Source organism: Canis aureus, chromosome 17 (assembly GCF_053574225.1).
Source record: "Canis aureus isolate CA01 chromosome 17, VMU_Caureus_v.1.0, whole genome shotgun sequence".
Classification (NCBI taxonomy): domain Eukaryota; kingdom Metazoa; phylum Chordata; class Mammalia; order Carnivora; family Canidae; genus Canis; species Canis aureus.
Window position 1 is genome coordinate 2,158,293 of NC_135627.1, and position 14,999 is coordinate 2,173,291.

Below are 14,999 nucleotides of genomic sequence, written 5' to 3' on the forward strand. Positions count from 1 at the left end.
TCAAACAGCTACTCGTGACCAATGCAGGGTTCCAGGTGGGCCTTCACTCATGCCTGGAAAAGGGTCAGAAAGCCTAGGCCACACCCAACATGAACTAGACATGCAAAGTACATCGAAGGTCCCCAGAGGCCAGGTCCGGGGAAGCCCTCTGCTCCAGGCTCCAGGTAGCAGGCAGCAAGGCTCATCCGCAAAGGGCACAGAGGAGCAAATGCCACCCAAAGGAGAAAGGGAAGAACCACCAAGGCAGACCTTCACAGTTCTGAACCAGGTTTGTATTTTTAAGTCAAAGAATTGCAGATAGAAATATAGAATTTTCTGTATTTCTGAATTCTCTAGAATGAGGCACAGAATAGCCAACCTAACACACCAAGACGTCAACTTCACACTCGCTGGTGCTCAGACCTCACCTCCTTGTAGCAGAGAGCTGCCGAGGGCCGCAGGGGTGGTGCAGGTCGCAGGCAGCTCAGGCTCCATGGCTTGGGGGTCTTTGGAGGCTCCAGGGGCCCCCAGTTGATGGTGGTGTGGGGAGTGCCGTGATGGGAGGGGTGGGGCAGCGTGTGGTAGGCAGGTGTCAGGGGCACTGGCTTGCTGTCTGCATGCTTGCTGGATGGGGCGATCGGATGGGAAGGGAGCTGTGAGGGGAAGATTGAAAGAGATCAATATGTAACAGCTGCCACCAGAGGTCCCTCAACCATGAGGTTCTGCCCATTTCTAGAATACTACCAAGCTGTTGTCGTTTCTTTCATCTCTAACCCCAAGCAGTCAGCTTCTGAGGCACCCAACTACCGTGTGTCAGGCCAGCTTGGGGGCACAGAATGCGGAGGTCCAGATCCAGGCACCCCACCACCACCTTTATTTGCCATGGAGTAGCATTTACAGAAAGGTGTTCCATTTAGCATAGACCAGAATTATGTAAAAGAACAGGAATTCCTTGTACTAGGAATGTGATTATGGGGGAGGGTAATTCTCCCTACGCATGCATTTACGGCTGGTGATTAAGGAATGGGCAAAACTAGGGCCACATGCCTGTTTTCATTTAAAAAGTTTTCACAAGACACAGCCAGGCCCATTCCTGTTGATGGCTGTAAAACAAAAGCACAATTGCAACAAAAACCAGATTGCCTGTAAAGCTGAAAATACTTGGTTTCTTTGCAGAAAAATTTTGCCAATCCCTAAGGTAAATAAAACAAGTTATTTTCTCAAAAAAACAGCTTTAATCAAAATAAAATTAAACCTAGTTTCTCAGAAACATCATGGGGTTTATATTCCTGGAAAACCCAAAAATATTCCATCACACTGACAATTAAATGCAAAAAAGTTCAATAAAAAAATACTCAAAATCAAGCAATGACCTCAAATTACCCAAACCAATAAGGCATGCTTAATGAAAGAGCGAAGTGTTCTCTGCTGGAAATCAGGGTGAGATCATCATTCAAAAGAACTGCCTATTTGAAACACATGCTTAATGAGCAGCCTGGCACTGGCTGATGCCACAGCACTCCAGGGCAAGAGCAAGAAACTTCCTGCAGCACCCACAGACCCGTGCTGGTTGTACATGTGTTTGTGCGTGTGTACGTGCATGTCCTGTAACATGCTATACAGCCACTACATAACAATTTTTTGAAACTACATAAGAGAAACTATGTAGTTTTGAAACTACAAAAGGAGAAAATGATGAAGATCTCTTCCAGCAATAACATCAAAGTAAGTAATACCTGGACTTACTTCTCCTTAAAGTTGTTAAAAGATAATGGTCTATGCTAAAATGAGAATATTCAAGCTGGACACAGCTAGATCACAGGGATAATACAGGATACCTGAAAGAGGAAACTGCCCTAAAAAGAATATTTAACATTTCAAAAGCCTTATATGTGAGAACACTGCCAGGGTTCAGAGAACAAAGTTTTGCCTGGCATGAAATCCTGTTGGTTTGGTTTCAAAGTGTTGCTGACAATATGAAGCAGCACTTCCATTTTTCTTCAACACATACACATGTACATACAGTATCTTTGGAATAAATTTAGTTCCATGTAAGCTAAGCATCTTTAGTATTTTTTAAAGCATGAAAAAGTTATAAATGGCAGAGCCATTCAAAATGAAATGTTAGCTAAAGCAAACAAGTAGTCCCAACCTCCAAACTGTCAAGAGAAACCAAGTAAGAGAAAACTGATTTGAATGTTATGCTACAAGGGAGCCTGGGTGGCTGAGTCAGTTTAGTGTCTGACTCTTCATTTCAGCTCAGGTCATCATGTCAGGGTCCTGGGATTGAGCCCTGCATGGGTCTCCATGTTCAGCAGGGAGTCTGCTTAAGGATTCTCTCTCCTCTGCCCCTCCCCCCACTCACGCACGTGCACATTCTCATATAAATCTTTAATTTAAAAAAAAAAAAAACTTAAGAGGTGCCTGGGTGGCTCAGTGGTTGAGTGTTTGCCTTTGGCTCAGATCATGATCCTGGGGTCCTGGGATCAAGTCCTGAGTTGGGCTCCTTGGAGGGAGTCTGCTTGTCCATGTGCCTATGTCTCTGCCTGTGTCTCTTGTGAATAAAAATTTTTAAAAAATAAATATATAAATAAAGTGTTACATTACTGTCACTCCTCCTGAGCAAAAACTTGAATGCTAAGGATAATGAATGCAGAACTGAATCACACGGTACAAAGTCCAAATAAAGATCATGACAATCTAACAGGGATGTGAGAAAAACCTGCCACCTAGAAATGCTGTGCACTCACAGGTCACTTGTGAGTTCTAATTCAATACTGTGTGAGAAAGATGAGGGAGGTTGTGACAACTTGATATCAGTATCTTAAGCATAAAACACCAGGAAAGAGAGGTTTTATTATTTTTTTTTTTTTGAAAGAGAGGTTTACAACAGACACTTCATGCTCACATACTCTGAAATGTTTAAAAATATAAAAAGTCAAAGAGCTGGTGAGCTCTTCTAAGTAGAAGATAAACAGATTTCTTACAATCAAAACAATGATTAAGAGTCTCAGGGGGGAAAAAATCAATGGATTGGTGGCTCTTGATGTTTTAGGTGAAAACCCCCATGAGTTGGGCTCCTAGACCCCTTCTAAGCTGAGTGCCAGCAAACCACGAGCAGGGCAGCACAGCTTAGGAGCAAGAACTGTGAGGCAATTAGCTGCGCCACACGGACACGCCAGTATCCGCAGGCAAATCTAAGCATGTATTTTGTACTCCTGGTGCAGATACTGCCCATGCTTCACAGTACTTGCTCACTCACTGACAACCCAACCAAAGGCTGACCCTCTGGTGTGGAGGCAGAAGTACGGGAGGAGTCCTTACAGTGTGAGACGGCACAGAATGCGGCTTGATGGTGGGGTTGCCGACAGAGGTGACCTTGGTCTGCTTCTGTAGATGGTCCACCCACTCGTGGAGGTCCTGCTGGTTGTTGCAGGACACTAAGATCCGCTCAATCATGCTTCCTGGAAGCGAGAAGAAACACACTGAAGTGGGAAAGCAGGCAGAATGCACACACAGGCACATACACACCCAGAGGAAAAATGAATAGCGCTTAACCATCAGCCCCTCTGGACAGTCCAGCAACAATCTGCACACAAATGGTAAGCTGCCTCTCATCACCGTGACAGATAGCATCCACAAAGTCTGTGCCTATCACCTGATATTTCAAATGCATTTCTATGATTTTCACTGTCCTCAAGCTTTGTGATTGTCATTCCTGTCGTTGGTAGCTTTCCCTAAAAAAGACCCCCCCCCACAAAAAAAACAATTAGTGCTTTTCTAGTAAAGAAGGTACCATTATCAAAATAAGTATTAAATGATTTTAGAAATGGCAGAGGAATTGTGTAAACCAAAAAAGCTCTTTGGTTGTGCCATATGCACGTATATTACAAAATCTCTACATCAAATAAGAAATCATAACATCATAATAAAAAAAAATGGAGCCAGCATTAAGGTACAGAGCAGCAACCAGAATGAAACAAATTCCATGTGATGCATTCTTCTAAACACAAACATCAGGACACAAGAACATGGCCTATTTAGGACAAAAAACTAGAGTCCACAGTAGTTATTTCAGATGCCATAAGGAAAGGAGGCACTGATCTGCCTCACAAAGAAATTCCGAGGGAGTTTCCCATCAGAAAGCAAAACGAGAAGTGAGAGCACAAGGACTCGGACAGGAGTCACGCTTGGTTGTGCGCCAGAGAAGTCAGCGGGTACATGGAGCACCACAGAGAATGCAGAGAACGGTGGGAACCAGGATGGGAAAGGTCAGCAGACAGACATCAGAATGGGGAGGCGAATGAAGCATCAGTGGCACTGGACTAAAAAACAAAATATACTCCTCACCACACACGGTGGCCGAGGCCTTATGAGAAGTCTGTTGGTGCTTTGTCAGGGAGGCAGACCCACTCCACAGCTCCCAAAGCAGCAGCTCTCAGCAAGGTCAGGGGCACCAGAGCGGACACCAGCAGAGCCATGGCTGGCTGGGCACTCTCGACTATCAGAGGTGCTGCCCAACATCCCACAGCACACAAGGCAGTCTCCTCGCCCCGCCCAGGCAGGCAGAGAGCCTGTCCGGAAGTTCACGAGGTGGCACCTTAAACAGTGCTTGCCATTTCTGTGGTCAGATATACTTGAAAATGGCTGTACGCTGCACGCTCCTCTCCACGAATCCTGGCACACAGAAGTGTAATGAAAGCTTTGGGAGTGCTACAGAAAATGCAGGTGCAGTGCCAGGTTTAACCTAGCACCGACATCAGTGGACAGCACATTCCTGGAAGGAATGAATGCTTTGCTACATTCCAAAGCCAGAAATGGGGAATGACAATACACAGCACATGGGTCACATCACTTAGACACCCTTCCCAGGACACTCTGCACTGAACAGAAAAGTGGATCCCATTGGGGGCATGAGCCCCCAGCAACACGTCAATGCCAACACCCAGAGCAAACGTGGCATGGGCACCCTTCTCATTGCTAGGGGACTGAGTCTGCCCTAAACGGCAACCTCTGCTCCCTCAGGTCTGAGCAGGTCCCATTCTCAGCCTCTTGGGGCACAAGACATGAAGCCAGAATAGGTTGGCAGGAAGGACTCAGCTTAGTGTTCACTGGGGCCACCTAATAAGGCAGAGCTGCCAGTTTGGGGGAATCTGAGTAGGTGCCAATTCACCCAGATGCCTGCTCAGCAGCACACTTACAAATTAAGAGACACTGTCTTTCAGGGTTTACCTACACACACCACCTTCATCAATTTTAAGTGCTCTTTTTGGAACAAGTGTAGAACAACTCTTCCTCTCTGGGTGGCAAAAAACTATGTGGAGGCACAAACATGCCATGGATATCTTGGACTCAGGGTTCACCCACGTTCATGTCCAGGATGATGGAGGACAATAGACTATGTTTGAAGAAACTCACAGAGAGTAATGAGTCTTGTGAAACAGGACCTGACAACTGGCCAGGCCTAGCGATGAGCTACAGGGACACCTGACCTCCTGTGACTACACAGAAAAAGGCACTGAAGCCCTGCCAGAAGTACCTACTAGTCAGAGAAAACAAGCTACTTAATAGCTCATTTTAAATTTCTGTAGAGAAAACATCTCCCCCTTTACATTTTCTTCTTAAACCAGCTCACTTATCTTCTCAAAGTGTCAGCAAAATGACTAAAACTAAGGTTAAGTGATGACTTGCTAATAGTTGTGTCACCCGACCCTGGCCAGTCTCCGGCAGCACCAGGCCACCTCTGGGGCCTTAGGGCCCATGCACTCCCACTAGCCCAGCTCACCACACCACGGGGCAAAGTGGCAGCAATCAGACAGGACTGCAGGTGGTAACATGGCTGCTTTGCAGCTCGAGCAGCCAGTGTCCTTAGAAGGCAGCCCTACAATGTCACTGGTCTCCTCTTGATTTTGCTCAGATTAACTCGAGACTCTGAAGAGTCACATAGAAACACAGGACCTACATGTACATGATCAACTAAGGAACAGTGTGGAAATAGAGACACATAGTACTTCACCCAAACATCCAAAACGTGCCTGGGAAAGATCCTCAGATCTATAGTAACAATAAAATATAGATTTAAAATGTATTTTACCTGATAGATAAAACCACTCATCCTAGGACTGGCAGACAACATTAGCAAAATATTTGGGAAGAGCAGAAGATATCTCTCGTTCTTTTCCTAATGTAAAAGAACAAACAAATCATCTTGTTTTTAAAAGATACAGATGTGAGAACAATTATTTACATTAGATCATAGGAAATATGTACCATATTTCCTTTTTTCTACCAAATTTTATCAGCTAAAGTGAATGGAAACAAAATTTATGATAATCTTAAATGCACAAGTAGCCCCTACAGCAGCTTTAAAAAAAAAAAAAAAAAATCTGGTTAAGGAGTTTAGTTCTGCCATTAACTCCTTTTAATTAGTCTAAATTTTTTTTATGTTTGAAAGAAAATGAAGAACCTTGTAAGTTTGGGGGTTGTGATAGAGAACAGGTGGACCTTTCAAGGTGATGGATGACAGGATATAATGCTAAAAATCAACCTTGGTCTATTAATAATTACTGGCACTTTCCTTAAAGCCCAATACATCAATTCATCAATTCAGCGTTGTTTCAGCCATGTTATTAAACCTCACCTAGTTTACATGAAAGACTTAAAAGCATTTCTATTAAAAATCACTTGCTTCAAAAAGGTTTTTATTTAAAAAAAAAAAAAAGTCCCAGAGAGACCACAACCAAAGGACAGAGATTCCCGGAAACGTAAGGAACACAGAGCCCTTTCCATGAGCGGCCATTTCCACATGTCCTGCAAATGCCAAGGGTTCCAGAAGCAGGGTCCTCCGCAGAGTCCTCCAGAGCCAGCCACATGCAACGGGCTTTGAAAACCAGTTGTGCACTTCCAACTTGTGTGACAACACTTCCTGTACACCATGCATGGGGGTGCACAACCAGCAGCGGGGGAGTCCTAGGAGCCCAGACTCTGCGGCACACCACCATCAAGAAACCTGTGTGACCCACCACCATCTTTCCAGTTGCAGCTTGGAACCACTGTTTGAGCACACCTACTCAAGGTTCACAGATCTCCCATTATAAAGAAAACGCTGCTTAAAAACTAAAGAAATATTTCCCCAAAATTAAAAGCACATGATTAAAAGACTGTTCATAGAAATATCTTGGGTCTTTCTCAGTCAACAGAGTAAACTAGAAAGTCATGATTTCCTACAATCCCCAAACTGGTACTAGTTTCGGCTTTCTTACTGTCCTAAGAGTTTCATGGTTGGAAATGGATCATTAGCATATTTTGATCATGTTAACTACTGTTCTTGGTTTGTTTTGACACACACAAAGGTAGGACAAAACTCAAAAAGAGATGCTTGCTTGGTGAGCCAGTGAACAGAACTCCTGTGCAGAAAAACAAACTGGTTTCCTTGGGTGGTGATACAAGAGTCTGCTCTCATCTCTCCCTTAAATGAAAACCACCAGGTAATGGATTTCCACAACTGCTAACCAGGAGGGATGACAGAACAAGTAGAATGGACTTCCCAGAATGACGGTGTCAGCAGGAAGGCCCAGGCCAGGTGGGAACATACAGACTGCTCTACAGCAGACAACTTCTGACAGTGGTCCTGTGTGGATACCACCTTTCGGTTGACACAGGTTGATCATCACTCATCCTGGCCAACATAAACTGGTCAAGTGGTCCACCGTGAGCTGCACCTCACTAACACAGCAGAAGCCACTTTAATTTCACACAAGGACAAAAGGTAGAAAACAAATTAGGATACAGGAATCCGAATAAATCTGACGCTCCTTTAAAATCTCTTATTAACATGATCATAAAAGCATAAACATTCTAATGTATTTACATTCTTAACTATCACTGAGGCATCTGAGAAAGTATTTATAAAACAAATTATATACTTAATACAAATTATGTTCAGTTCTCAAGTCCATCTTTCCCCAAGACATTCTCCATTGTTTCAGGAAAAACAATTTGGAGACCAGAACAGGACCACCAGCAGTCCAGCAGCCACCCTGTCCCTCCACTCTGTTCTGTTCCCACCCACGCTGCAGAGCGGAACACCTCGCCATAGCGCTCTGGCCCTGTGTACCTCACTTCCAGCGCACTGAACCATGACCTGGGACATGTAAACAACGCTGCCCAGGGTCGTAATGTCATCTCCCTCCCAGCTCCGGATGGCTTCCGTCAGTATCTGCAATTCCAGTTCCTTCCTTTTCCGTACTTCTTGACACTGGGCCTGAGACACAGAAATCACTGTTAGAAGACACAGAAACTTCCAGAACCTGAAGTACTGACCATATTACTTTGTTTAAGACAGGTGGTCGGTCTGTTGAACGAGGATACGATGAACTCACGAACACAGAATTAAGAGGGGCAAAATGCATGGCAGCTTTGGTGTCAGAAACATTACTGTAGAATGATACAGCAGATCTTGCTGCTCTTAGAAGAAAAAATGCAGACTGGACAAGAAGGTATTTCTAGTGTTACTGGTCTCTGCTAGTGCAAAGAAGCAGGGGCCAAGAGTAGGTGCTGCCTGTGCTGTAAGTCAGGCACATTTCAGAAACACTGGGGACATGGTGGCAAGGGGACAGAGTGGGACTCCATCCTGTAACTCGCCAAAGACCCTACCCTTGCAGGAGGACCTTTATAAGTAACTATAGCATCAAGTTTATTTTTCCTGGTCTACACAGCCCAGGAAAGCATGCGAAATTTACCATCATGGTAAATAAGCTACCATGTTTATTTTTTAGTATACCCAAATTCTCTCAATTTATCATTGGACTTTCTTAGGTGATAAAAATTTTTCTACATTCCCTTGTCATAATGATGTCAGAAGGGCAAAGCCATAATATATAATCACTTACTGAGAGATTTTTGAAGGCAGTCATGGATTTCTGAATATCTTGTCTATCTGGATGATAATCCTTTGACAGAAGAAACACTATTAGCTCTTATAACGTAAAGTTTTTTCCTTCTTCAAAAAGCACTCTACACACTAGCTTGAAACTTCCCCAATACTTTTCAACCCACAACAGGTCTTATTTTCCTTAGCAAGAAAGCGCCATTCTTATTCTGACAGAGCCACTGGACTTTGGGGGAAAAGCCCAAGGCAGGAGCCTGCACCCCGACCCCCATCCAGCCTCCCACAGGACCTCTGCTGCTCCAGCACCAAGAGAGAAGTGGGCAGCGGGGCAGGAGGCCATGGGGTGTACCCTTCCTTCACAGGGAAGGTTCACCAACTCTTACCCAGAGAGCACCCTGGACAGAAGCCTCTGCCAGGCCTGTAGCCTGTTCCCCAACAGTAAGACAAACCCAGATCAGGAATGGATGGATTCTATCACGGTTACTGCTGAAAAGGTTACCGCCTACCCATAAATAAGGGTCCTAAACAGGGAACCCTCACTCAATGCTACTTAAAATTGAAGTGAATCGGGACACCCGGGTGGCTCAGCGGTTGGGCACCTCCCTTCGGCCCAGGGCGTGATCCTGGAATCCCAAGATCGAGTCCCACATCGGGCTCCCTGCATGGAGCCTGCTTCTTTCTCTGCCTGTGTCTCTGCCTCTCTCCATGTCTCTCATGAATAAATAAAATCGTTTAAGAAAAATTAAACTGAATATTTTCCAGCTTTTGGAAATCTTCTAACAGCAGCAGTGGGTGACAGAGAAGATGAAGGACACGTTTTTTATAGAGCTAAGGAGGAAACTTGGTATTTCACAAAATCGTTTTGAAAATCCATCAAGTCAAAAACCCTTGCAAAGTACTTGGTTGGTTCTGGTCTCTGAAATGAACTGAGAGTTTCTGACGGTGCTAATGGATTCCGAGTGGCAGGCACACGGCACACAGTACCTCCATGTGTCTCTCCAGCTCCTTGAGCAGCGTGGGGTACTTGTCCAGGCGCATGAACGGTCTGCTGAGGCCGGTGGTCAGCACCAGGATCCCTGGGCTGCTGGCACCTCTGGCCTCCATGAACTCTCCCAGCTGCTCGCTGAGCAGCCGGTGGCCATGTGGAAAGAGCAGACGGCGCAGCAGTTAGAGCAAGCATGGAAGCAGTGGACGACAGTCTCCCCACCAGCAGCACCAGGTTGTGAAATGTAACAGGGTCTACCACTTTACACTTAGAGCCAAACAGGTACTGGCTACATTGAAACACCAAAGGGGAGAACCCCAGAAGGTTCATGCCATTACTGCCCTGGTTATGAGTAACAACAGCCTTGCATAACCGAAACCACTCATTCCATTCACAAAAGGCCACTTCGGCAAGTCTAGTTCACACAAGAGTGTCCATATTTCAGCAAGCATTCTTCAGGCTAGAACAGATTTTGATTATCTGGGTACCTTGAGGTAGAGGGAGGGAGGAAAAGGTACAAGATGCTTCAGAGCTGCAGTAACACTCTATGTGTCCACCAGCACACCCACCAGCCCCTAAAGTACTCTGTGTGAGGAGAAGCCCGAGTTGGCACAATGAACTAGCTGACCCACTTAGGCTTTCAAATTTCAAAAGCAATGTCACATCACTTCACTTCAGCCTCACAATATATAAAGAACATCACCCACATCTGCAGATGGGGACCTAAGCATATACTTCAAAATCAGAGAAGCTGAAAGCCACGCCTGCATATTTTCCACACTTCTGTCACCTTCAGCCTATTTCTCATCTAACTTCCACAGTTAGCCATGTTCTCCACTATCTTGCACACCAGCTCTGCCTGAGTGCTCTGATTCAACAGCCAGTGTCTGGAATGACCGAGGTAGGCCAGGAGTGAAGGGCAGGGCAGCAATAGACGCATTGGGACTCATGCCAGGGACCAACCCTCTGCATCTGTGGACATTCGGGGTCCAGGCTAGGAACTGAACCACGCCTGTGTTCCTCACGGTTGGCTCTTATAGCATTCCAGGCATGGGGTAATGAGGGACAGAGAGGCTGGGGGAAGAGGAGACACTAATTCAGGTCACCCCCTGGGAAGAACTCTAAGTGAAGCCAAAAACTGAAAATCCTGAAGAATAACTGAGCACATCAGTCCTCAGTGCAGGTTACCTGATCTGACCTCAGGGACCCAGCCACTGCCTCCCCTACTCTGGCACCCCCACCTCCCACTCAGCTACACCTACCCACTGCCCAAGCTTCTTGGGAGCACCAGCCACTCTAAGGGCTCCTGATGAAAATGGATACCCATTGAAACTGCTTGTTCAAAAGTACTGAGCACAACCTCTCCCTACAGTGCCACTAAAAGGACTTCACATGGAAATGTGAGGACAAATATGGAGGTTGGCATATTTACCCAACTGCGACTGATCTCACATCCATTGCGAACACATTCACGGGAAAGCAGTTCACTTAACTAAACCAACTCAGAAATAAAATGTTTCAAACTTCAGGTTAAGGACAAAGAGATCATCATGAAACTAGTCTTACACTCAAGCACACCTCTTTAGACAGCTACTTCTACCTGAAGTCAGCCTTATAAAAACTAGGTGGCCCGGTTAAGTCAGGGGCACTGTGCTGGAAACCAGAACACGTGCCTGGCTACATAAACAATACAGTACTAACATGGTTAACAGTACCTGTCACCCACCTGCCTACATACCCATCTACACTAACATCTACGCTTCTTAAACCTTTTAAATAAATTTATATATACACACTTTTTGGAAATATTGTCAAAGCCAAAGCAAATCATAAAAAAAGAGAAGATTTCAAATAATCCTAGTTATAAAATATTATCACACACAACATTTTCTCATTTCTGTACAAATCCAGCTTCATGATTTCAACCCTGCGTGGTGATACAGGTGGATGAGTGTGTGTGTACAAGACACTGTGCGCCCTTGTGTATCGAACTTTGTGCTTTCAGAGACTGCTTTTCTCTGGACAACCCCCTAACTGCACTTACTGAAGCCCAGCACAGCGGTGTTTCACGACATCACCGCACATCGGTCTCGTGTCTACCCATGAGCCTGTGGGGATCTAAGGACCAGGAGCAGCACCTGGGAGCACGTGTTTGCAGAGTTACACATTTTATCACCATTATGCTTTCTTTCTTCAACATCAACTTCTCTCCACAGAGAGGGGGTGGGTAACTGAGGAGTGCTCCCAAGCAGACTTTCTCCCAGCCACTCCATTCTGCTCAGCTGTAAAAGTGAAAGCTGCAGACTAGAGAATGCATCAGGAAGGATGAAGGGAAAGGGATGATCCAATTTTAGACAAGCACTCTGCTGGGCATCTGAGAAGCTTCTGCACATAATCCCCAGCACATCACCCAAGCCTGCCATGCAGGTGGTCCTTACTATGCACAGGGGGAGGCCCCCATCCTCCTTGCTAGTAGGGTAGCTGAACCTGAGAAGGACCCTAGAGCTCACCATGGACTCGAGTGCTGGTATGGCCTCTCCGACTGGTGCTGTACTCCTTTGTGTGTCTCACACACAGTGCCTGCCCCTCACACCTTCCTCAAGTGCCCATCTCTTCCAACTACCCTTCCAACTACCCTATGTATCCCTAAAGCAGTGGAGTGAAAGGACAGATTTAAGGAGGAGAAATGCATAAGTTAGCACTTCTCTAAGTGCTGAACAACTGATTAAACACAGTCCCATAGCAGCAAAACTTTATGGGACTCAAATATGATCCACGAGGAACCTTTCCTACCACGAGAAAAACCACAGGAACGTCCACTTACAATGGTCATTTTTCATATTCCTGGACATGAAATTTCCTAACTGTAGTAATGGCAGAGAAAAAGAACAAATCAAGTTCTACCCCTTGCCTCCTCCAGAAACACCCTAAAACTAAGAATTTCAAGTGACATTTCTGCAAACAAAAGTAACTTCTTTTAATATCCATGATCTCAGAATGCCAGGACATGCACACAGTTCAGTCTTTATCGATCATATTTCATTTTACGGTTTTAAATTTAGTACAAAAAAAAAAACAGCTGGGTTACAGCTATTTTGATAAAACAAAGGCTCTTTCAGCTTAATTTCTACTTATGCTAGCAGCTTCATACAGCTTGTCTCCTCTATAGTTACTGAAATGACACCATGGGCTCCAACAAAAGGACACTCATACAGAGAACCACCACATAGCCAAGCAAAAAGCAACAATTACAGTGCTGGGGAAAACACAAAACTCATTTTACAGACTATCAAACACATAACTCATTCAAAATAGGCAGCCATGAACCTAGGTCTACCATCAAGAAAATGCAAAAAGAGTCTCTCGGTTCTGATTCTACACAACAGGCAGTCCTATCCTGTTCATTCCCAAGATTCAAATTCAGAATTTAAACACAATTGCAAATAAAGCCTTTTAAAACTTCAAATCAGTACACTTGAATCAATCCTTAAAAAGTATACTCAAGCACAAAAGTAGGGTTAATCAACCCATAGGCGTGGCAGCTTTAACACTCCCACAAATGTAGGGAAGCTGGGACAAGGTTACAGGTTAAGATACCAGAATAAAACGTGGTGAACGTTAACAGAGGCTACCAGCCAACTGCAACCCTGTCTCAATTCACCAACTTATGCTTCGGGAGCAGGGTCTGACGAGTGGGTAGGGTGGGGTCTCCGGCTGCCCAGGGACCTCAGGAGGGCACACAGGCAGAGCATCCTGCCACAGCTGGCGCCTGCCTGCCGGCACAGCATCCTCTCTCATAGCTCACCCTTCCAGAGCAGGACCTAATCCACCCACCCCACGGACATGCCACACGGAGGCGGCACAGAGTTTCCCCAACTCAAACTTGTCTGTATTCCTTCCTTGTTATTTTGGGGAAAACGTTGCACTTACATTTCAGCGAGGACACAATCACTGAAGTAACAGTACAGAAGAGGGGATAAACATCACATATGCGCAAGGATCTCCCTTCATAGTCTGAACATTTTTGTAAACAGTCTGAATCACTATAAATGCCATCTTTATGACAGATCCTCACTTCCATGGGGAAAATATCTGGTTAGAATCAGTCCCCCAAACTGCCCACTGCACACATTCTAGACTTCCTGTCCGATCCTAGAGGATTAACCCCCACCCCCAAAAGGGAAAGAGAAGGAAAATTTTAAAAGACCATTTTACCCTAACATCCTATTTGCTTTATCTCCCACCCCTCCTTGCTACATCACTGATTCCTGCAGAATTCTCAGAAATACAAATGTAATCCTTGCATTCAACTTTTGTGGAAATTCTAATGTCCAGGAGTAGATGGCAGGGCATGATGGGACACACGCTTCATGGTTTTAGAAAGGTATGTGCGAACATAGCCGTCCTCCCAGAAAGGCGAGGAGGAAGAGTTAAGAGGAGGGGGGCCTGGGGTCCTTTGGGTTCCATTTCTGTGGACATCATATATATCCTGACCTCCCTTTCCTTCTGTCACTCAGCAGAGGCTGCCTCATTTTAGGCCTGGAGAGACTTTCTTATGCAGAGACCCCCGCATTTCAGCATGCTGAGCAACATGAGCGCACAGGGACTCTCAGGGCAGGGGGGAGAGAGAAGACCACCAAAAACATTCACACTGGAGCCCCTGCCACACCCACTCAATCCCTGTCCACTCACACACGTTTTGTTTAATGCTTACAACAACCCCATTGATCAGCACTTTCAGAGAAGCAGAGGACTTACCCCAGACTCACCAGTCAAGGGCACAGTTGGGGCTCAACCCAGGTCAAAATGAGCCAGAGGCCCCCTCTCCGCAACCCCAGCGACCGGCCAAGTGTATGAGGGACACTACACTTGAGCCTCAGCTCAATTTATAAATAGCTCAGCCATGCTTGCTTACCAAGAATTTTTAAGTCTTAAGTGAAACACTTAAATATTTAATTATAACTTATTCTTAATGCTACTAAAAGGATTTTTCTCATTTATGGTTCAAAAAAATTTTTAACTGTTGTTTTAAAAAAGTAACCGTGAAAATTTTTCTAGCACACTCAGTAAAACGTGGTGCCTCTGTCAGCAGACATGGACCCCCTGCCCTCTACTGAGCAGCACTCACCAGCGACAGGATTGCAG

The 14,999-nt window shown here is 45.3% G+C and overlaps 1 protein-coding gene across 6 annotated transcripts in view; it reads right to left on the minus strand.

Moving 5' to 3' along the window:
* The window catches only part of ARHGEF7 (Rho guanine nucleotide exchange factor 7), a 126,702-nt gene that overhangs the window by 21,096 nt on the left and 90,607 nt on the right, over positions 1-14,999 (minus strand). For all 6 annotated transcript variants that reach the window (XM_077854933.1, XM_077854934.1, XM_077854937.1 and 3 more), the window contains 7 exons: positions 9,854-9,992; positions 8,871-8,930; positions 8,096-8,242; positions 6,074-6,160; positions 3,638-3,716; positions 3,304-3,443; positions 408-632 (listed from right to left, as the gene is read on the minus strand). In XM_077854933.1, coding sequence (XP_077711059.1) covers positions 408-632; positions 3,304-3,443; positions 3,638-3,716; positions 6,074-6,160; positions 8,096-8,242; positions 8,871-8,930; positions 9,854-9,992 — 877 coding nt within the window. The remainder of the gene's footprint in view (positions 1-407; positions 633-3,303; positions 3,444-3,637; positions 3,717-6,073; positions 6,161-8,095; positions 8,243-8,870; positions 8,931-9,853; positions 9,993-14,999) is intronic.